Source organism: Balaenoptera musculus, chromosome 20 (assembly GCF_009873245.2).
Source record: "Balaenoptera musculus isolate JJ_BM4_2016_0621 chromosome 20, mBalMus1.pri.v3, whole genome shotgun sequence".
Classification (NCBI taxonomy): Eukaryota; Metazoa; Chordata; class Mammalia; order Artiodactyla; family Balaenopteridae; genus Balaenoptera; species Balaenoptera musculus.
In genome coordinates this window covers 59,189,091-59,210,206 of record NC_045804.1, presented here as the reverse complement: position 1 = coordinate 59,210,206, position 21,116 = coordinate 59,189,091, and the positions used below count along the sequence as shown (strand labels likewise).

Genomic DNA, 21,116 nt, shown 5'->3' with positions numbered 1-21,116 from the left:
CACTTGACCGTTGGAACTGTCCAAGGCCACTGATGACCTGCTCTCCTTTTTCTCCTCCAGGCAAAACCCATTTATGGTGGCTGGCTGCTCCTGGCTCCAGATGGGACTGACTTTGATAACCCAGTGCACCGGTCTCGGGTAAGGGCATCAGAGTGAATTCTTGGGGTGGAGAATTCACCAAGAGAGGGGCCCACCTAAGGCAGACTGACCGAGTGGAGGACGGAGGTGGGGGGTTGAATGGTGGATCCTGGGATGGCGGATCAGCAGGGAACCCCTACCTATTTGGTGAACTTGCAGGTCCCAGTAGTTATGCCTGGCCCTCCATTCAAAAGAGATGCACTCGCATGGTGCTACCTGTTTTGTGGGTCAGCTTGACTCTAGAAACAGTTAAATGGAAAAGACCGAAGGGCAGTTCAGCACACATTTGCATTATGCTAATTAGGCTCCGAGTTCTTCCAGGGCCAAAGTTCTGCTTCCTGTAGCCCCCTCTTTCCCCTCCCTTCCTCCCCAGCTGGGAGCTCAGCAGATGAGCAGGAGTTGGCCTTAAGGGCCAACTTTGCTTGCGTCCCATCTCTCCTGGGCACCCAGCCCCAGGTGGGTCCTGCTGGACACAGGCTACTGCTTGGCCAGGTCTGAGCTGGAGCAGCGAGATGGTCAGACCAGCATCGTCCCGGGTCAGTGGCTTGTTCCTCTGTCAGGGAGCCCCTTTGGATTTGACTCCAATTAAAACATGCTTTGTTTTTCCACACACTTTCCTCCAGGTACTGCCGCCTGCCCCCTTCCCATCCCCTGCTCCCTTCCCATCCCCTGCTCCCCCGAGGGCCTCTGCCCTGCCTCTGGGTCTCTGCTGCCCCCAGCCTGAATGTTACACTCTGGGGTGGGGCCTTGGTACCCCACAGAACTTGCTTTGTATCTGGGGTCTTTGGGCTTCCTTCCAGAATGGGTTTTAATTTTAAAAACAACAAATAGGAGCCTTGGAAATATTTCTCGGGAAGAGTCCAGGTGGCCCAGCCTCTACAGGTCCTCTTTGCAAGGCCACGTGAGTGCCCTGTTCCTGCCACCCAGGCGTGAGGACAGCCAGGGCGACTGTGTTCCAGTGGCCGCAGTAACCAGGGAGCAGCCCTCTTTCCTCTTTTGTATTTAGGTCATACAGAATTGCCATTTCCAGCTTCTGATGGGAAAATCATTATTATAAATGATATAATTCTGGCCCAAAGCAAAGAGACATGATATTTTAGTTAGTTCTTGTGGCCTTATTGCCAGTAAAAGTATGAATTTTGTTGGGCTTTTGGAAATGTTGAAAATAGGTCATGGATCTTCATGATTATTTTTGGGATTTGGGGACCAGCAGTCTCACGTTCTAGACATTTTCCCCCCCACAAAAAGGAAGGGCCTTTCTATTCCACTGTCAGTGCCATTGGACCTCCATCAGCCCCTGGTAGCCTGGCCTTTGGGTGGAGGGCAGCGAGGGGGCAGGGGCACCCTTTGCCAGTCACTCCCTCCCTGGACGTCGGAGTTGTTCCCACTGGCCTCCCTCCTCAGTTTTGATTTTTGTTACTTCTTTCCTCCTCTGTGAATACTGGCGCCCGGCTGGCTTTTTCCCTTTTTCAACCTCCCTGTGGGTCATTGGAACAACGCTTTTATACCATTTTTCCAGGTTTTTTCAGAAGTGGGGAATCAGTGCTTGGCATTCTCAGGTTATCCCATATCATGTCAGGTAATTCATCAAATTAATATTGACACATTATTAGTAATAAGCTCTGTGCTGGGTACATAAAGAATACAAAAAGGTGACCCAGACATTGCCTCTGCTCCTTTTTCTGAGGAGCTTGCAGAGTAAAATAGATCAGGCATCTTTTAAAATCTCAGTGATTGGGAACACACTGGGTGGTTTGGGCCTCTCCACTGGCCCAGTCCTGGCTGACGAGGCCCTGTTCTTCTACCCCTGGGCCCCAGAAATGGAAGCTGTGCAGCCAGCGTGCCTCAGAGGCAGGCTTGTCAGGCGCAGGGGCTCGGCAAGTGGAGACGGGCCAGAACCCTCCCGACACCCTCTGTGTTCCGTTGCAGAAATGGCAGCGCCGGTTCTTCATCCTCTACGAGCACGGCCTCTTGCGCTACGCCCTGGATGAGATGGTGAGTGTCCTCCTCCGCCCCGCCCCTCTCCGGCCCCAGCCTTTGCCAGGCCCCTTCGTCGCGGTGGCGTCGGCCTTGTCGTGGCGGCTGTGTGCTCTTGCTGCGGCTTCTGCTCAGGAGGCTGGAGGTGTTGAAGCCCGTGTGGCAGCTGGTTGCAGCGGCCCTCACAGCCCCAACCTTTGCCTCGAGGCACCTTCAGTGGCCACGGGTGAGAGTCACGGTGAGGGAGGAAGTCACTTCTGTTCAGGGTGGTAGGAGCGCCTGGTTAGAGAGAAGCGGAGGAGGTTGCGGGCCCGCGGGAGCAGGTGCGGCCGCCCTGGGTGGGCGGGTGCCGGCTGAGCCCCGCGGACCCGTGCGTAGTGCAGGGCTCCTCTCAGGTCCGTTGCTGGAATTGGTGTCGCTCATCGTATTTGATGTTCAGAGGTCTCCTGGCCACAGGGTTAGTGTTCTGGTCACTAAGCCAGGGTGCACGGGCTCCGTCCTGCCCTGTCACCCACCTGGTTTGTTTCCTGGGCTGGATGAGTATTTACCAACCAGGTAGCATATTCTGGCTTTTCTTTTTCCACCCATTTTGTCTCCTGACTTTTTTCTAAAGGAGATCGGTCTCTCCTAGCTAATCTAAAGTATGACTGAATTCCAAGCTTTATAAAGGATTGAAGGTGGAAGCTTTGAGTGCCTTTTCCTGTTCCATTGGCGTGTGTGTGTGCGTGCGTACCTTTGTGTGGCCAGCATTGTTAAACTGGGACTGTCCAAGAACATCTGTCACACCGTGTAAGACAGGTTGACCCCACCCCTTTCAGAGTTCATTTCCTTGCTTCAGGGGTGAGAGCAGGGTTCTGGAAGTGTGAGCAGAGCACCTTGTAGTCTGTTGGGACACTTGGAGGTTCGGTGGTTATCACAGCTGATACGTGACCAGGCCATCGGTGTTTCTGTTTCCATGTGGGGTCTTAATCTTTGTGATGTGATGCGTTTTCCATTTTGTTTGTGGGACAAGTTAATGGGTATGATATCTAGGAATGGAATTAATAGGTATGATACCTAGTTCTGTGTTGACTATTGCCTCATTGGTTCCTTCAAAAAAAGAATTTTCTTCTTTTTCATTCTTTTCTGTTGAGCATATTTGTACAACGCGGATGGTCCACAGAGGGTTTTTGCCATGGAAACATCTGTGGTCCAGAGTAGTTTGAGGCGACTGGGTTGGTACCACCGGTGGTGGTAGAATTTGCTAGAGGCAGGAGCAGGGGGGCAGATTCACCTGGACACTCATTTCCTTTGGTGACTCAGCACTGCCCTCTGTGTTCTCCTGACTTGGCCGTCATGCCGGCAGGCGCCCTGAGGCGGGAGCTGGGCTCCGACCCGCCTGGAGGTTTACTTTGTCCTCCCTGTGCCTGTTTGACTGCTGTTAAGTCCCGCAAAGACTAACCGTGGAGAACGGGCCTTGGAGGTCACTAGATGACATCCAGGCTGGGCCGGGCCATGAACCAGCCCGAAAAACAGAATTCCCTGGACTCGGCTTGGAGACTGATTCTTCTGGTCAGGAAATCTTTCTGTAGGTCCAGCTGGGGTCCGGTATAGTCCATGGTTCTCTTCAGCTGCGCAAGCATGAGGGCGGCTGCTGGGCACCAGCACACAGCACACGCTGGTCCGAGAGCTGCTCCTGCATGGCTGGGACCGTGAACCGTGGGCGACACCCGGCCGTGCCTTCCGGTCTCCCCACGACCTGCCCGTCCTGTGCTGCTCGGGCAGAGGTGGGACGTGCCAGCCATGGAGAAGAAGGAAGCCGGGAAAAACCGGGGCTGCGGAGAGGGTGTTCGGGGTGCCCAGAGTGGAGGGGTGGGCCCAGGTCACGCTGGCAGATCCCCGTGGGGATGAAGAGACTCACCGGTGCTGCTCTGTGGCCCGGACTGCAGTGCAGGAGCACGGCCCTCCCGGGGTGAAGGGGCATCATCTCTGTGCGTGACGGGAAACAGTAGCAGTTGTGTTGAAATACCTTTAGAGCGACGTGTTTTTCCCTGTTGCGTTAGGAAGGCCCTGTGCGGGAAGCTCTGAGGAAGCCTCCGGGCCGTTTGTGCCAGGAGGCTGCTGAGGGGGCGGTCAGGTGCCGGCCGCCCGGTGGTCGGCGTTGGCGGCCGTTGCCGTGGGCGCTTGCGGGCGGGCTCCTTCTTGTGGGGCTGGAGCGGCCTCTCCCACCCCGTGGTCTGCGTCAGGCCTTGTTCTTCGTGGCCGCTCCCCAACCCAGAGGCCAGTTTTCCTGAAGCCTAGACTCCCTCCTCCACCTGGAGCAGAACACTGTGCGTGCAGACTTGTGTGCGAACGAAGTTCCAGCCGTGCCAGAATTTTCCTCTTTGAGTACCTAGAAGTGGAGCCGTGGTCCTCAGCTGGGCACCTTGTGCCTCCCAGGGCTGCCCGGCAATGTCTGGAGTCATCTTTGAGTCTCACAGCTGCACGAGGGTGCAGAGGCGCTGTTGGCACCTAGTGGGTGGAGGCCAGGGTGCTGCGAAAACAGAGTGTGATGCCCAGGATGGCCCCACAGCAGAAGGTGATCCGGCCCCAAGTCCACAGTGCTGGGCTGAGAGACCCTGTGTGACCTGGTCCATGGCTTACTTTTTTTCTTTTTTTTTTAAATTAAAATGTTCGACTTGCTATCATCCCTGTTCTTAAAAGGTTCAGAAGGCCCTACCCCTCAGATTTCCTGGGAGTGAGGGAGGTGATGGGCAGGGTTAGCCTGCTGGCTGGGACAGTGCATGCTGGGCCTGGAATAGGAATGGGCCCGTTCCTGGTGGGGAGGGGTTTCTGTGGGGTGTTCTTGCACATCCGGCGACCACAGGGCCAGCAGAACTGCTCGTGTGGCTCTCTGCCGGGGAGTGGGTAGGCACCGCTTCCTGTGGCAGCTCAGGGCAGTTCAGACCTCTGTGCCTGTAGAATAGGCCCATCTCGGTGTTGGTCTCCAAGAGCAGCAGCTCTGAGCAGCCCGTAGCCACTGCTGATCGTGCCACTGCTGCCAAGTTCAGCTTCAGCTCTCCCCCTTCCCCCGCCCACCCCATCCCTTCCCAGCGAATCTATTGCATGTAATAAATTAGCGTTTTATGGCTGGGACCTTAACACTTAGTCACAATCTGTTTCAAATTGTTATTTGGACTTTTATACAGTATTACTATTTGTTTTCATTTGCTTAAATGTTATCTTACCTACTGGATGGTACCTTTTTTCTTCAGTGCTGGGCCCCCTATAGTTTTTGGTACCTTCCTGTTGTCTGACCTGGGGTTTGGATAGCACAGACCTCGTAAATATTTGTTGAGTTGAAATAATCAACTTTGTAAATGCGTTGCTGGCAGGATTTCTGTTTCAGCGTGGGGAGGAGGTGGGACCTGCGCACTCCTGGGAGAGCGATTAGGTGCGTTTTGCATCCAAGCTCTTAGCGGTTCCTCAGCAGAAAGGAGAATGCGCTCCAGAGCATAGGGTGGGGACCCAGAGGGGCATGGTGGTGGCCAGGAGGCCCGGAGGAGGAGGGCTGCAGTCCCTGGGTCAGCGCCTGCCTGGAGGGCTGCTTCGAGAGGCCCTCCTGCGTGGGCTCTTCTGCTGGGTCTGGGGCCTCAGGCTAGTCTGGCTCCAGGGGTGACTGTTGCCTTCCTCTTCCAGGCGGCTCTGAGATGGGACTAACCTTCGGGAGTCACTTTTCCTTTTTTGGGAAATTTCTTTCTCGATACACCCACATACCCTGTAACTGTTGGGTGTGGAGGAGAGGCAAATTGCCCAAAAAAGGAAAAAAAAATTCCCAAACGCAAGCCGAGGTGAGGTGGGCTCAGGGCAGCCTCACAGACAAGTGGGAGCCTGAGCAGTTTGGCTGCGCCTCTGTTTCTTCAGGAGTGGACAGAGGGAAGAATCTAGAAACCCAGGCTGCTGCCTCTCTCTCTCCTCTGCTTTTGTTTCTCCCCCTGTGCTCTGCCTGTTCGTGTACCAAATGCTGCCACTTTCCTTGAGCTTTTGGGGACTGATGTAAAGCTAAGGTGCTGGGGTCACTAGAAAGCTTTCCTAAAGAAGCTCCCCATCCAGAGGGGGATCCAGGGCCCCGAGTTTCAGGTGGAGCCGCTGGGCTGTGAGGCTCTGGGGCTCCGGGGGGGACCGTGCCCGATGAGCTGTGGCAGCCTTGTCTCTTGATTTCGTCTTCTCTTCCTTTTTCCTCCTGGAAGCCAGGCAAAAACATGTTCTGTTGTTGTTGCTGTTTGCTTTTAAACTGTGGTAAAGTATGTGCAACAAAATTTACCATTTTAGCCATTTTTAAGATTATAGTTCAGTGGCATTAAGCACGTTCACGTTGTTGTGCAGCCATCACCACCATCCCTCTCTAGAGCCCCTTCCATCTTCTAGGCTGAAACTCTGTCCCCATTAAACCCTCACTCCCCACCCCTCCCCCAGCCCCCACCACACACCCTTCTGCTTCCTGCCTCTACGGGTTTGAGGACTATAGGGACCTCCTGCAAGTGGGGTCATATGGTATTTGTCCTTCTGTGTCTGGCTTATTTCACTTAGCATAATGTCCTCAAGGTTCATTCATGTCAGAGCATATGTCAGAATCTCTTTACTTTACTTTATTTAAAAAAAATTATCTATCTATTTATTTATTTAATTTGGCTGTTCTGGGTCTTAGCTGCGGCATGTAGGATCTAGTTCCCTGACCAGGGATTGAACCCGGGCCCCCTGCATTGGGAGCGCGAAGTCTTAACCACTGGACCACCAGGGAAGTCCCAGAATCTCCTTATTTAAAAAAAAACAAAATTCTGGAAGGTCTAATGCTGTTGAACTCTTTCTGCTCTGAAACAAACTGACCCTGGGTCTCTCCTCTGTGGGAACCGTGCAGAGGTTGTACCCGTGCTTCCCCGGCAGGTGTGTGGGGTGTCTTCCCCCCTCCTCTGCCCTGAGATTCCTAGAAAGTCTGGACAGACCAGAGCTTTGCACCTTCACAGGGGCCATGCTGCAAGGGCTTCAGTGTGCTTCACATCCCTACACATAGTAGGGAGAACACTTTTAGCCCTTGGGTAGTGCCTTGTTCGAGGGCAGCTGTGGGTTTGTCAGCCCCCTAGGAGGAGACGCTCCAGCCTGAGAAGTCGCTCTTGGGGTCTGTGCTTTCATGTGAAGTGGCGGGCTTGGTCTGAACGCTCTTCAGAGGATGCTGAGTGCTAACAGGTTAGGGTTCTGGCTCCTTTACATTTTTCTTCCTGTAGGACCAAGTCCTGGAGGTTGCTTTGATCCCAGGACCTTTGCCGACTTCATTCTGGATGCATTTGGGCCCCAGGGGAGCATGGGGAGGGACTCACCTTGGCCCTGCTGCCAGTGGGGACTGTCTTTGAGGTTCTCTCGCTCCTCTGCAGCTGAGTCCCCATCGCATCTCCTGCTCAGAACCTCCTAAGGGCAAGGCCCAGGTAGCCACAGTTTAAATAACCACTCCCTGCGATTTTAAGAAGCACAGACATTGGAGAAACCCTGCTTTAAGCGCTGGCTCTCCTCCCCCTTGCTTGGAGCTTTCCTAGGCAGGCCGACACATCTGAGTCATTGGTAACCACGGTGGCTGTTGTGTCCGTAGCAAAGGGCCGTGGGGGAGGACACACGGCCAAAAGAAGGTTCCTCTCACGGTGACGCTCACAGCCTGTTGGGACCCACGTGGACACGTGAGGGTTAAATACCAAGCGGACCACAGTGCGCACGCTCTTCAGGGCAGTGGATGGACTGGGGAGTCAGAGGAGTCTTCTGGGAGGAGAGAGGGGGCCTTGGCCACCATCCTGCTGGTCACAGGGTTGGGGAGGGGCCGCACGCTCAGCCCGGTGCTCTGTGTTTGCTCTTCAGGCACGACCTCTAACGTGATGGTCACAGCAGTATTGGTTGACAGATACTGTTACTCTGTTTCACGGAAGAAACTGAGGCCCCGAGAGATGGTGGCATCACTCAACTTATGAGTGACAGAACTGGGATTTGTGAACTGGTGAGACGCCTCCTGGGAGAATGACGGGGTCCTTCCCCCGCTGTGTCTAGTGATGGGCGGCTCTGCGTGCGGTGTGGGAGGTGGCGCTGGCCGAGGGCCAGGCTGGCTCTTGGCCTCCTGCCCACCCCTCGGGTCTGTCTGTAGCCACAGACTGGCAGCTCTAGGAGGTTCTCATGTGCCTTCCAGCTCGCTGAACTAAACTAACTTCAGGCCTGCAGTCCGGGTGTGTGGACGTACATTCAGAGATGTGTAGAAATCAGAACAGTACTCAGCCCCGTGCCTGTCCGAGCTGCGGAGGAGCTTCCCCACATCTGATGTTTTACGGATTAGTCTCATGTCTTTAGATTTATTTTTAAACCCGTCATGTGTTTGGCCTGGCTTCGGCCTTCGTACCTTTCCACGCAGTTTCAGCCTCCAGGGCACAGAGGCAGGCCTGCTGTGTCAGGGTGCCGGGAACCTGAAGGGTGTAGGGAGAGAGCTTTGGTTTGGGGTCCAGTAACTAAGGGTTTTGCTCTGGTTCCGCTCTTTCTGACTGAGCGTCCTTGAGCAGGGCCTCCTGCCTGCCTGATTTCCCTCCACAGAAGCCTCGTGGTGGTGTTGGGCCCACCGTGAGCCTGGGCGTCCTTCCTTCCTTCCCCTCCTCTGCTCAGCTGCTCCTCTGCAGTCCTGTGCTTGCCGTGGTAAGACTGGTAGTTTTGAAAAATAGCTCTGAACTGGGAAGTGTTCTCATCCTTACGCTAGCCTGTGAGCAAGATGCAGGCTGTTACAGAGTGCAAGCCATTCCCGGGCCCTGCAGATGCACCACGTTCCACTGGGCCCTCCCGGTGCTGTCACAGACAGGTTGGGAGACCTCTGTCTTTCAGTGGAATTCTGCACAGAAACTTAATACAAGTTTTAAAACTGATACAGTCTGGCGCTACTTTAGTTGAAATTGTGGGATAATCCCACCCCTCCTTCACCCCCGCCCCCACCCCACCCCCCAGCTGCAGAGAAGAATATGCCCTGACTGGACAGACCTCCTTCTGAGGTAGAATCATCTGGGTGTCTGAAGGCCCAGTCCACTAGCCTGCACGAGCAAGGCACCTCTTCTGTGTCGACCATTTAATTAACTTAGTTTTCCAAAATAATGAACTTTAAAAAAAACATTTGCAGAAGTGGTAAGTGCTTTGCCAGTGTTGCCTGATGTGTGAACAACACCCATCTTCCAAGGTAAACTCTGAGGCTTCTGCAGGGGCTATTGTTCATGAGGAAAAGTGGAGAGTGGCTCTCCGCTCTCAGTGGCTCAGCCTGGGAGAGCTCAGGAGTCAATGCACCCGCCGGGCTGTCTAGAAGGTGATTCCAGGGTGTTGAGGTGTTTTACCCCTGCATGCTTTAATTTTCTAGACTTGGGGGCTGTAGATTAATTCCTTACCCTATCTTTACTTAATCATGACAAACTACACATCATTTTCACCTCTTTGGGAGGGATGTTGTAGCATTTAATTCCTTAATGACTCTTACGTATGTTGCGGATAAAATAGAGTCTGTAAATGTGTATTATGTATGCAAGGGCTTCCTTGGCTGGAGGTGTATGTAGTCTCTTGGGGCGGATGTGGATGACAGCATGAGGGGTGGGTGCAGAGAGGACCCTGAGCTCTGCCTCTGGGCTTCCTGCAGGCCGCTTTGCCCTAGAGCATCTTTGGGTCAACTTCAAGTTACTTGGAAATGTTACAGTGAGTGAGCAAGGAAGGGCAAGATGAACCCAGTTGGGACTGGGAACTCCTCCCAACTGACAGCAGAGCCTTGTTGTCAAAAGGTCAGGGGTCAGCGGTGAAACTCACAAGTGTCACATGCCTTCTTTCCCCAAGTTTGACTCACTGGGACGCAGGAGACTTCACCCATTAGAATGAGGCATCCCTGTGTACAGATGTTGTTCCCTGGAAACTGGTGGCCGAACTTTAAGTCCTTCCCTGCGCTCCCCTCCTTTTAACTGAGTTGAGGAGGAGCTTGGAGACATAGGCTTGTTAAGATGTCTGAGCCTGGTGTCTATTGGAAGGTGCAGCATTCTGCCTCTGGTAGCTTTTTGTTGTCGTTTACCACTCTGCATGCTGGCTTGGGTGACGTTTCTCAGTATGGAACAGCTGGGGGATGGGGCCACCAGCAGTTAATGATGGGGCTGTTTGGGATGAAGAACAGAGGTTTCTAGAGATGACCTGGTCCAGGTGTCCATTTGTGGCTGGGGAAACCCAGTGCAGGAGGGGCTCAATCAGTAGGTGTGGGGCAAGCCGTCAGGTTCTTGGTTGCCTAGTCCCAAAGGGAAGGGCTAACTGTTAACATGGGGGGCCTGAGTCTGGGGCAGGGCAGATGTTCTGTGCTTTCAGTGTTAGGATCTGTCACCTGGTGGCCTGAGCCTCGTAGAGGAAAGAAGTTAGAGAAGAACACATGGGAATGAGTGGCTACAGAGGGTCAGGTAGAAGGGAGCAAATACACAACTGTCAGGTGGGCTAGGAAGGCTCTACAGGTAACCTGAATCATTCACAAGAACCAAGAGAAGACACAGGCACCACTCCCAGGTGGGTCCAGGTCAGACCGATCTCCTTCCTCTGTCCCTTGTCCCCAGGACGCATATTTCCATGTGGGTCTCCCTGTACAGGGCAGTGAGCACCTCGAGGCAGAGCCTGCTATTTGCCTGCATAGATGGGACCTTAAATAATACACGCGGGTGTGGGAGAAGCTCGGCACCTGTTGGCTGACCAAGTGGGGAATCGGTCTGCTGTCCTCCTTGACTCTGGCGCTTGAGTCTCTGTCATAAACGTTTAAGAAGGCCGCCCCCCGGGAATCCTCCTTCTTTGACTTTCAGACCAGAGTGAGAGGACTTGGTGACCGGGTTGCCCCATGAGTGCCTTTCTGTGTTACTGGGACCGTCCTGTGTACTTTCCTTCCTTCCCAGTTACCTGAGTGCTGAGTCAAGGACAGCAGAATAGGGATCAGCTACCTGCCTGTGTCTGGTGCCCGTGAGCCTAGTGAGAACCCACGGTCTTCCCTCTGCTTCTCCCAGGGTGCCCGCAGCTGCTGAGGGGCACACACGACTCGTGCACAGAGGAGGCTGCAGGAGGTTCTCCGTCCTCTCGTCCACTTGTTCCCCTGTCCAGCCCGCTGCACGCACACAGCTCCTTCATTGATGGGAGGAGGTGATGGGGATGGTCGGAGCAGCAGTTCTCTTGAGCTGGGGGAGGGAGTTCTGTGGCCCTCACTCTGCGCTGGCATAGCAGCTGAGGCCGGGCAGTGGTGGGTGTCCTTGTTGGAGGTCTTCAGAGCTGTGGGGGGACTTCTCTGGCAGCTGCGACTGTGGCCTGGAGGGTGAGCGTCTGTGGTAATGGGCTGGGCAGCTCTGGCTCTCATGCAGAGACGGGAGTGACTTTGGGTTTTAGGAAAGTGAGCAGCTGGGAATGATTGGTTAGGAAGCTAATTAAGTGGCAGCAAGGAGAGAACTGTCAAAAAATGGGTCATTTTATGCGAGTCAGCAACAGAAAACATTTGGGGTCCAAGAAACAAAGCCAAGTGACTGGTACTGGTGTGTCCACGTGTGTGCCCACAGTGCCCACACGCGCCCCTGCAGGGCTGGACGGCATGAAGCCAGGCTGCAGAGGCCTCCAGGGCATAGCCCCTGCACCCCGACTTTGCGGGCTCTTCACTCTGCCCCCACTCAGGACCCTGTCATGCACCCAGCCCTCCCCACATGACCATCTCCTTCCTTTGGACTTTCCTAGGAAATGGGCAACACACACAGTCTGATAAGCCAATCCACTTAAGGCATTAATTGTGAGTAGGCAGCTTAATATGTTAGTGTCTTAATCTCTCCTGCCCTCCTTCCCTCCACAACACTCTTTTCGGAAGAATCTTTTCTGGGACAGGGAAGGGAAGGGGATGTTCTTTTTGGCGGAAAAGCCCTCTGAACCCAGGGCATGATTCCACTGGTAGAATCTCACAGATGGCAGGCGGGGTTTCTTAAGGAAGGTACCTCACTTGGTACCATGTGATGACCTATTCTGAAGGGCTGATCCAGCCCACGTGCACGTGCACGTTGATGAACTGATCTTTCACGGATGTCTCTCGAGTGTCAGAAGTGAGCTCAAGGTGGCTTCATTCTGGGCAGAGAATTCTGATGATGATACACAATGTGTAAGTGTATTAGTCTCCCGTGGCTGCCATGCCCACTGCCACTGACCTACTGTCTTAAGACAGCACTGACTTGCTCCCACAGTCCTGGAGGTCAGGAGTGCAGCTCGGCATCACTGCGGCTCCAGGCGACAGTGGTGTCTCGCCCTTTTCAGATTCCAGGGACCGCCTGCGCCCCTCGGCTCGTGGCCCCTTCCTTGCCTCTCTGCTTGCATCGTCACCTCTCCTCGCCTGTGTCGGTTCTCCCCCGCTTCTCTCCTGAAAGGACACTTGTGATGACATGTAAAGCCCACCCGCATAAGGTGGGATCATCCCTGCATCTCAGGATCTTTAATCACACCTGCAGAGTCCCTTCTGACATATGAGGTCATACTCACAGGTTCTGGGGATTGGGGTGTGGATATCTCTGGGGCCATTATTCAGCGGCCACAAAGGGTGTGATTGGAGGAGCTCATGCAGAGTGCTCTGGACACAGAGCAGGGCAAGCTGGCTCTGCCTGGAAGCTTTCACAGCGGAGAGGAGCTGGGCCAGGTCTTAGGGCTGGAGGGCTTTGCCTGGGATGGGGCCGGGAGACAGTGGGCATGGCTGGCTCTTCACTTCGTCTTCCTCCCTCCTCCTGTCCTCAGCTCCGGTTCTGGGCAGGGTTAGGTGGTACTTGGGGATGCCCCTGCCGGGCTTGAGACAGGCACCGGAGATGGGAACAGAGAAAGGCAGTACATGGAAGACGGGAAGGAGAACGATGGGCCCACCCACGGTTGTCCCCAACGGCACAGATCCGCTGTGTTTCCAGAGTGAGCCGGGCACGGGTGCAGCGTGGGGAAGGACCGGCCCTGTACCCATGAGGGGACGGAGAGGTGACGTGGCCCAGGTTATGGGGTCAGCTCCTCGACACAGCCCTCCCAGCCGAAGGTTCCGCAGACAGCACGCTGGCATCCCTCCCATCGAGCTGGCCCGCAGGGCGAGGTGAGGGAAGTGGGAATCCCACGTCGTCCTGTTGGCGAGGCTGGTTCTGTGTGACTTCTAACGAGGGTGGAATTGCTGACCCAGCCAGTGGGACCGTGGGGTGTGGGAATGGGGCAGCGCAGGTGGAGGGGAAAGAAACCCCCCAAACCGCGGAGGGAGGCGCTGAAGGACTTTGTACCGCGGCAGTTGTGGCCCACCTCCAGCTGCCCGGGAGCACGCTCGTCCTCGAGCAGCGGAGAAGGGTCCTTGCGGCCTCATCGCAAGGCCGGGATTCCAGCCAGCTTCTGCTGCACCTGCTCTCTGACCCTCCTCAGGTCACCTTCCTTTTGGGCTTCTGTCTGTACCTCTGCCTGGTGGATGCGCTGGGCTGTTCTTCCCAGTCCACTGTCAGTGATTCACTTTTCCCTCTGAACCCACTGGTGGGGCTTGTACCTGTCTCCCCGCTGACCAGTGAGGGTCTGGGGGCCCGACAGTGCTTTGCGGTGCCCAGGCCCCAGCTGAAAGGCCGTGTGCACGGATGCTCGTCAGTGGCATCAGACTGCGTGTCTAAGGGCGTGGTGGCTGTCACCGGGGCAGAAGCCCGAGGCTCACTTCCTCCAGGTAGCCATGGACATTTTTTGGAACCAGCTAGCCTCTGATAAATGCAGAGCTAAAAAAAAAAAACCACGCCCAATCACTGTGCTAGCTGCTGCTCTCACTGGGTTCCCATTTAATCCTGAAAATGGTTCTGTGGGGAGAGCCCAAGGTGAACCTTGCCCAAGGCAGAGCTGGGCTTCTGGCCTTGAGCCGTGGGTGGGAGGCCTGGCGGGCGGAGCTGCTCTGGCTCCTGTGCTGTGAGTGGATCCCCCTCCCAGCACCCGGTGCCGGAGCTCTGCCTGGTTAACGTGGTGTGATGGGTGCTGACGCCTGCTGAGCGCACAGGGCTGTGACGGGCAGAAAAGGGCCAGGCAGCCTCTTTTCCTCCGTCCCTCCCGTAAGGCAGCCAGTGTCTGAAGAATCCCCTGTTGGGTGGAGGCCAGACTTGTGCCTGGTGTGGAGGACACGCCTGGCCCTACCTTCCAGCGCTTTCTCAGGAGGAGACCTACCAGCACCGCCACACATTCGGGTGCCGGTGGTTGAGGGGCCAGGCAGTGGTGGATGTGGGTCCTCGAAGGCGTCCTCTCCTTCAGCCCTCATCTTTGACAGATGAGGAAAGGGAGGCACGGAGGGGAGGAGGGGTCTCCGCTGTCACCCTCCAGCAGGTTCAGAGGCACGGCTGCGCCTCCACGCGGGGCTCTCACTGCCTGGAGTCAGGGTTGTGTGTGAACAGGAGCCGTGAGCTCCCCATTCCCGCACCAGCAGACCCTCGCGTCTGTAATTGGCGCTCAGTCAGTCCTCCCTGCCCATCCGCTGGAGGAAGGTGGGGAGCAGGCCCGAGACAGGCTGGGGTACCGTCCCCAGCTTGAGGTAGGAGGTGCGGCGTGAGTGTCGAGAGGACGCTTCAGGCTTCTGATCTTTTGGGGGCTTCCTTCCGAGACAGAGAAGAGCACACGATTCCTGCTCTGTGAGAAGAGGTTAGGAAAACAGCCTGACCCCACATTGTTGGTGGGAATTCTCGAATGTTCCCTGATGCTCCTTCCTTTCTCTTCATGGGCTTCCCTTGGCCACTGGACCAGGTCACCGTGCCCAGCTTCTTATCTGCCCTTCTATTGCTGAAATAAACACAAGCCCTGCCTTTCCAAACCAGGAAAAGCAGGGTGAAAGTGTCCTCTTAGGGGTGCCAAGCCATTTTATCTTCTTTGTCTAAGTAGGCCCACGTAGGGGACATTGACAGACATTGGGATGTCTTCTTAGATGGGACCCCTTGTCCTGCTGGTGTGGGCCAGGGGAGGGCGGCCACCACTGCCCGGAGGGCAGGGCAGGGCCAGTTCTCTGCAGAAGGAGTGGGTGTGGAAGCACTCCTGTTCTGTTTGTTCACTTATCCACTCACTAACGATTTGCCAGGTCACGGGCCTTGGTTCCTAAAGGATGCTCGAAAGGATGGCAGAGGGGAGAGTCGCTGTATGGAGCGTCAGCCTTTTGGTTTAATAGTGTGAACATCCGCTAGCTTGGTAGCGTTTTCATCCATACTGGCTTCTTCCGTGGGTTGTTAGCCTCTTCCCATCAGGGAGAAAAGCATTTGCCGAATTTTAGAACACACCTGGTTATTTAGTTAAACCCCCAAATCCAGTGTTCAAACCGTCCCAACCTTAGAAATGATCTTTCTGTAATTACTTTGGGAAACACATGAACTCTCCTCCAGTGAAGGCCGTGTTTGAGGTTTTTGACTTAGGGAAAACAGTCCTTTCTTTCTAACAGCCTTGCCCAGGGAGGAAATAATATACGCACACACCCTAAAGAGAAGTTGCATCCGGAGCTAACTGACTTGTCTGAAGACCCTGGCGGTCAGCCTCCTGGACCTGTGGGGGTGATGGCGAGCAGTCTTTTGAAAGGTGTGTGTCCGTTTCCGGCCAGTAGCTCAGTATTTACCCTGGGATCTCTGTGCTCCCTGACGTACGTGAAGCCTGAAAATGGGCCAGATGGGAATTTTAAACCATCGTGGGGGCTTTAATTTTTTTTTTTTAATAATATACATACATGGTTTAAAAAGTCAAGTCTGTAGCCACAACACTTGTTGCACAGAAGCGTGCGCCGCCCTGCCCCACTCCTTCCTCCTGTGCCTGTTCCCACGGGAGCCCACTGCCAGTTCTTGTAGCTGGAGGATTTCAGTACTTACCTCTGTGCTTGTAAATAACACACGTATCCTGTCATTTCTTGAGTTTCGGAGGCGCTGTCTGTGGACTTCATTCCCCACACGTAGGGTTCGGTTCTTGCGCCTGCTGGCTTTGCCACCCTCACCTCCCCACACGTCCGTGTGTGCGGGCACGGGCCTGCCTCACACCCTCTCTCGTCCTCCCCCATCCTGCCGACACAGGCGCAGGGCAGTAAACAGTAGGGTTAAGTCAGTAGTGTTTACGTTATTATGACACTGTAAGAAATGTGCATGTCCAAGCCATGTAGTACCCCATGACTATGTTTCCTTTCACATTTGATTTCTCTTGCAGTTGATAATTGCCCTCCCCGCTTCGTTTGTTTGATTTATATTTAACTAAGCTTGATTGAACTTTAAACTTTCTGACAGAACTACAAAACTCCTCTTAGTGTGGGCAAGTCCCTAGGTCAGTGGCTCTTCTTTTTCCATGGTCACATCCTTCATGGAGCCTTTTCTCCTCTTGTTGCCATTTGGCTCTTCTCCAGGCCCGCTGCTTAGCTCTTGACTTGGGAGTTCCCTTCCTCCTCCTCCTGAGTTTCTTAGATGGATCTCTTCTTTTTTTGGTTTGCTTCTCCATTTGATAAAGCCTCTTGAGAAGGGCACAGGGAAGAAAAGTTTTGAGACCTTGCATGTCTAAAAATGCCTTTCCTACCCACACTCTCGATTTGGTAGCTGGACTGGTTATAGGATGTCAGGCTGGAAATAATTTTCCCTTGGAATTTTGAAGGCTTTGTTCTTTGTTTTTAATTTCTGCCATTGCTATTGAGAAGTTCATGTACAAAGGATCTGATTCCTGATCCTTTGTAAATGAATGGAATTTTCTCTCTGAAAACTTTTAGGAGCTTCTCGTTATCCCTTGAGTTCTAAAATTTCATGAAGGTATGCTTCGGTGTGGATCTGTTTTCTTTCATTGAGTCAGAAGCCTGTGTACCTTTCAATGAGGAAAGTTCTGTCCTTCTGGTCCAGAAAGTTTTCTTGTATTTTTTTTCCTCTGGTAATTTCTTTTGCCTTGTTTTCCCTGGTCTTTACTCTCGGAGCTCCTGTTATTTGGCTGTTGGTCCTTTTGGACAGGCTCTGATTTTATTGTCTTTTTGCATGGCTTTGTCGTGTCGGAGATTTCATTAACCTTGCCGTAAACCCTTCTATTTCTGATCCCAGCTATCCTGTTTTCTTATTTTTATTCTGGTTCTTAGGTCAGCTATCGTATTTTTAGTTTCTTAGGGCTCATTTTTTGTTCTCTGTGTGTCCCTTTTTATAGCATCTTATTCATGTTTCATGGATGCAATACTTTCTCTTATAATTTCAGTTATTTTGAAATTCTGTTCTGTCTGTGGTCTGACTTGCTTTCTTCTTAGGTCCCTTTCTGCCTGTTTTGGTCTTGGGCTTCCTCATCCAAGTTGTGACCCTTGGCTGTACGTTTGTATTTAAGAACGAGACTGTGTGTGTGTGGGGTATACGTGGGTGACTGGTTGGCCTCGTCTTAGAAGGACAGTCAGGCAGGGAACTGGCAAGTCCCCAGATCCAAATCCTCTGCTCTCCAGTCTGGGAGACCTGTGGGCAGCAGAAGAACGTGGTGTTAGGGAGACCTCAACTTTCAGGATGCAGACTTTCATGGAATCTTCAAACCCCCCCACCCCCCAACCCGTGGTGCCTGCTGCCCAACGCCCAGAGCCTTTTCAGAGAGTACCTTCCGGGCGCTGCTGGCGAGAGCTGGGCCAGGGTCTGACTGCTCCTTGAACAGGGGCTGACCAGGCCTCCTGCTCTCGGCCTTGCCTCCTCAGTCAGAGGTGCCTGGGGCCTCTAGGCCCTGAGCTTGCTGCTGTTCTGGGACAGCGTCAGCCTCCTCCTCCTGGTTTCCCTCCAGAAGCTTCCTCTGCTTCACCTGGCCACTCTCCGTGTATGCACACCCACTTCCGAGGTTTCAAAATTTATTTAATATCCCACATCTGCTGCTATCTCCTCTCCAGTTTTTTGTCTTTGAGAGTTTATACCTTTTAAAGGTTCCCTGTGGTCATTTTTACTAGGGTTTTATCAGCAACTCAAACATGTCACTGTGTGATTTTGGCAGTGTTTGACTGGAGACCCCCCCTCACGCATTTCAGGAATCGGTTTGCACAGAGGGCATGTGCGTGGGCACTCCCTCCTGCCTGCCGTACTCCTCTGTTTCTAGGCTGCTGTTCCCTTCTGTTCTCTCCTTGATTTGTCCTGTGTGGGTCAGTTCTTGCCCTGGGTCAACATAGCTCTTCATGTGTGCCTAGTGGGGTGTGTGTGGCGTGCTTGAGAATGAATGTATACCTGCCTGCTACGGGTGTATGTGTGTTCGCCTCCTGAATTGTGTTCTATCTATAATTTGCTTCAGCACCTTTTATGAGGAAGAGATACTTTCATAGATAGTTGAAATTCTTGATTCTCTGGTTGGAAACCCAGGGGTTAATGATGACTGCTGTTCCAGAAAAGTTAGAGGGAGATAGTCTGTCTAATCTCCCTCTGGTGAATAAGGCCCTTGACTGACTGGGCCCAGTCACCTACTTGTACCAACAATAAGACCCTTGTTGTCATGGGCTGGGCAGGTTCTGTAACTGATACTCTGGCTGCCTTGAGAAAGACCGTCAGGGGATCTGGGGCTTGGGCCTGTCCTTATTCCAGGGCCGCATACACTATCGTGTTTTCCTTCTCCCCACATCGCATGTTTTCCTGATGACTCTTCCTGGAATCTTAGGAAACCAGGAGAGAGGTTGAATTCATTCATTCACTCATTGCTTGCTTGTTGTACGCCATGGATGGGCTGGGAGTTGGAAAAATAAAGATGAGAAAGGGTCCTGCCCTCCAGGATCTCAGAGTCCGTAGTCAGGAAGGAGTGGTTAGCCAGCACGGGGGCATAGTGCTGAGAGAGACAGACGCACACACCCTGCACGGCCCCAGGAGTGCTCCTGCCAAGCTCTGGGTCTCTCCGGGAAAGAACAAATTAGGAGTAATCTGGAGGTGGAGGTGCAGGATTGGTCAAAGCACAGAGATGGGGGTAGAAGATGGGGCTAAAGAAATAGTGATTTTTGCTCCCCAATGCCAGAAGTAAAATATGTTCATGATGAAAATTTTGGGAAACACACAAAAAGCATGCAAAAAACAAAGTTGCCCTATACCAAGAGATAAAAATCTGTCAATTTCATGGTTTATGTGTCCTCTTAGGATGTGTAGTTGTATACTTATGTGAGGCCTAAAAGTAAGATTGTTATATTTAATAAAACTCTTCTAACAGTTCCTTATGTCACCCTTTGAAGTGCAGTCTTTAATAGCTGTGTACTATGCCATCAGGTAGCCGTGTTTACTCAGTTCCATACTGTGGGCCTTCAAGTTGCTCTTAAGTGCTTTCTTTTTCTTTCTTTCTTCTTTTTTTTCTTAATATAATGCTTCAGCAGACGTTCCCAGAAGCAGAATTGCTGGGTCCCGGGTGTGAATGTTTTTGAGGTAGTCGATAGTTAGTTATTGCTGGATTGCACTCCGGAAACGCCACACCGCATCAGTGGGAGGAGGGCGTCCAAGGTCGCCCACTTTGTTCTCCATTTTCCTCTCTCCACGTCCTGTACCCAGATTTGTGTGGCTGTTCCGGAGGCTGTAGAGAGATGCTTGCTGAGTGAGGCACCCCACAGACGGTTCAGACCATATTTGTGGTCTCAAAGAACCGAGATAGCCTGACTCATCGGAAGGCTGGAGATAATTGAAAAGCCTTATTTTAGCTTCCATTTCATTTCTCCACAGTCAAACCAGAACCAGCAGCAAAGGAAGTTGGGGTGATCGGCATCTCGCCCTGGCCCCTCGCCACCTCCCCGCACTTCTGAGAGCTGGGGGCTGAGAGCAGGCAGCCGAGGGGTGGCCCTGCTGGGGGCCGGGTGCCAGCGTTCTGTGCCACCCCACGCTGCTGTGTAGTCGTGACATTTGCCCAACTTGTGTAAGCGCAGAAACAGCCTGGATGGTAGCAGCAAAGTGGCCCTCAGAGACCTCGGCTCCCCGCTTGCTTCTCCTTCCCTTGGAGTCTGATGCTCCCTCCCTGCCACGCTCTGCCTCCTGGGCCCTCACTCTCATTCACCCACTGGCCTTTCAGAGTTGGGATGGAAACAGAAACGTTTCCGGCCCCAGAAGGTCCCTGCTTGCTTAATTCCCATGTCTCTAAAAATATCTGTGAACTTCTTCCTGCCCAGTCTCCTCCCTACAGAATCCGCCTCTCTCCCTGCACCCCACCACTCAGGGGAAGAAACAAGATCTCCGTTTCATTGCTCTTTCCAGGCTCAGAATGGAATAAATAAGAAACGCTGAGTTTCCACAGTTAAAAGGGGAAAACTGCCTTTGTTCGGCCTGGAGGGCTGCCAGCGCGCCTGGGTCTGGGTCCACACTCTTAGGGTCCTGCCTCTCCTGCACTGGGAAGGGCACCAGGGAGGAAGAAGGAGGGGGCAGGAGTCCTCCCTTCCCTCTGTGCGTGGGGTGGCGGAGGGGGGCCAGCCCTCCTGCAGCCGGCAGGCCTCCTGAAGTGAGTTGCTGTGGGAATGAAGCCGGGCTCCCGGGCCTCTGGCCGCCTGAGCAGTGCGGACCGAAAAGGAGTCTGTGGGAAGCCTCCAGTCTCCGAGGCTGCTGGAGGCTCCTGGAGCTTTCTCAGGCATTCCTGGGTTGGGACGGAGCCTCGGTCCCCTCCCCCGCCCCATCCCCAAACCTCGGATGCCTGCCTAATTGAGGCTTCATTTATTTCCACATTTCCCCAGCGCTGTATAAAGAGACAAGCAAGTGGGTGACGCCTCCCGATACTCCTAAGAGCACGAGGGGTGGTTGGTGGCTGGGGGGAGACAAATACTCCAGGGTGGGCTTCCTTCATCCCTGAGGGGCTGTGGAGCGGGAGGGGCAGGGAGGGGGAGCCAGGGCAAAGGGGCTGCCAAGCTAGGCGGCGGTGGGAAGAATTTCTTTTTTTCTCCCCACTCAGAAACCCAAAAATAGCCATGCCAAAGACACAAGCCTTGTGAGCTTGGAGCCAGCTGAAGGTCATTTGCTTCTCAGCCCCTCCCTCTTCCTCTCCTCTTCCGCGCAGGCCCCTTCTTTCCCAGCTCCTGC

General features: G+C 53.7%; 1 protein-coding gene across 3 annotated transcripts in view; it reads left to right on the top strand.

Annotated features, from left to right (window-relative positions):
• The window catches only part of LOC118887402 (myosin phosphatase Rho interacting protein), a 125,712-nt gene that overhangs the window by 34,118 nt on the left and 70,478 nt on the right, over positions 1–21,116 (top strand). For all 3 annotated transcript variants that reach the window (XM_036838192.1, XM_036838191.1, XM_036838193.1), the window contains exons 2-3: positions 61–138; positions 2,068–2,133. In XM_036838192.1, the coding sequence (XP_036694087.1) occupies positions 61–138; positions 2,068–2,133 (144 nt within the window). The remainder of the gene's footprint in view (positions 1–60; positions 139–2,067; positions 2,134–21,116) is intronic.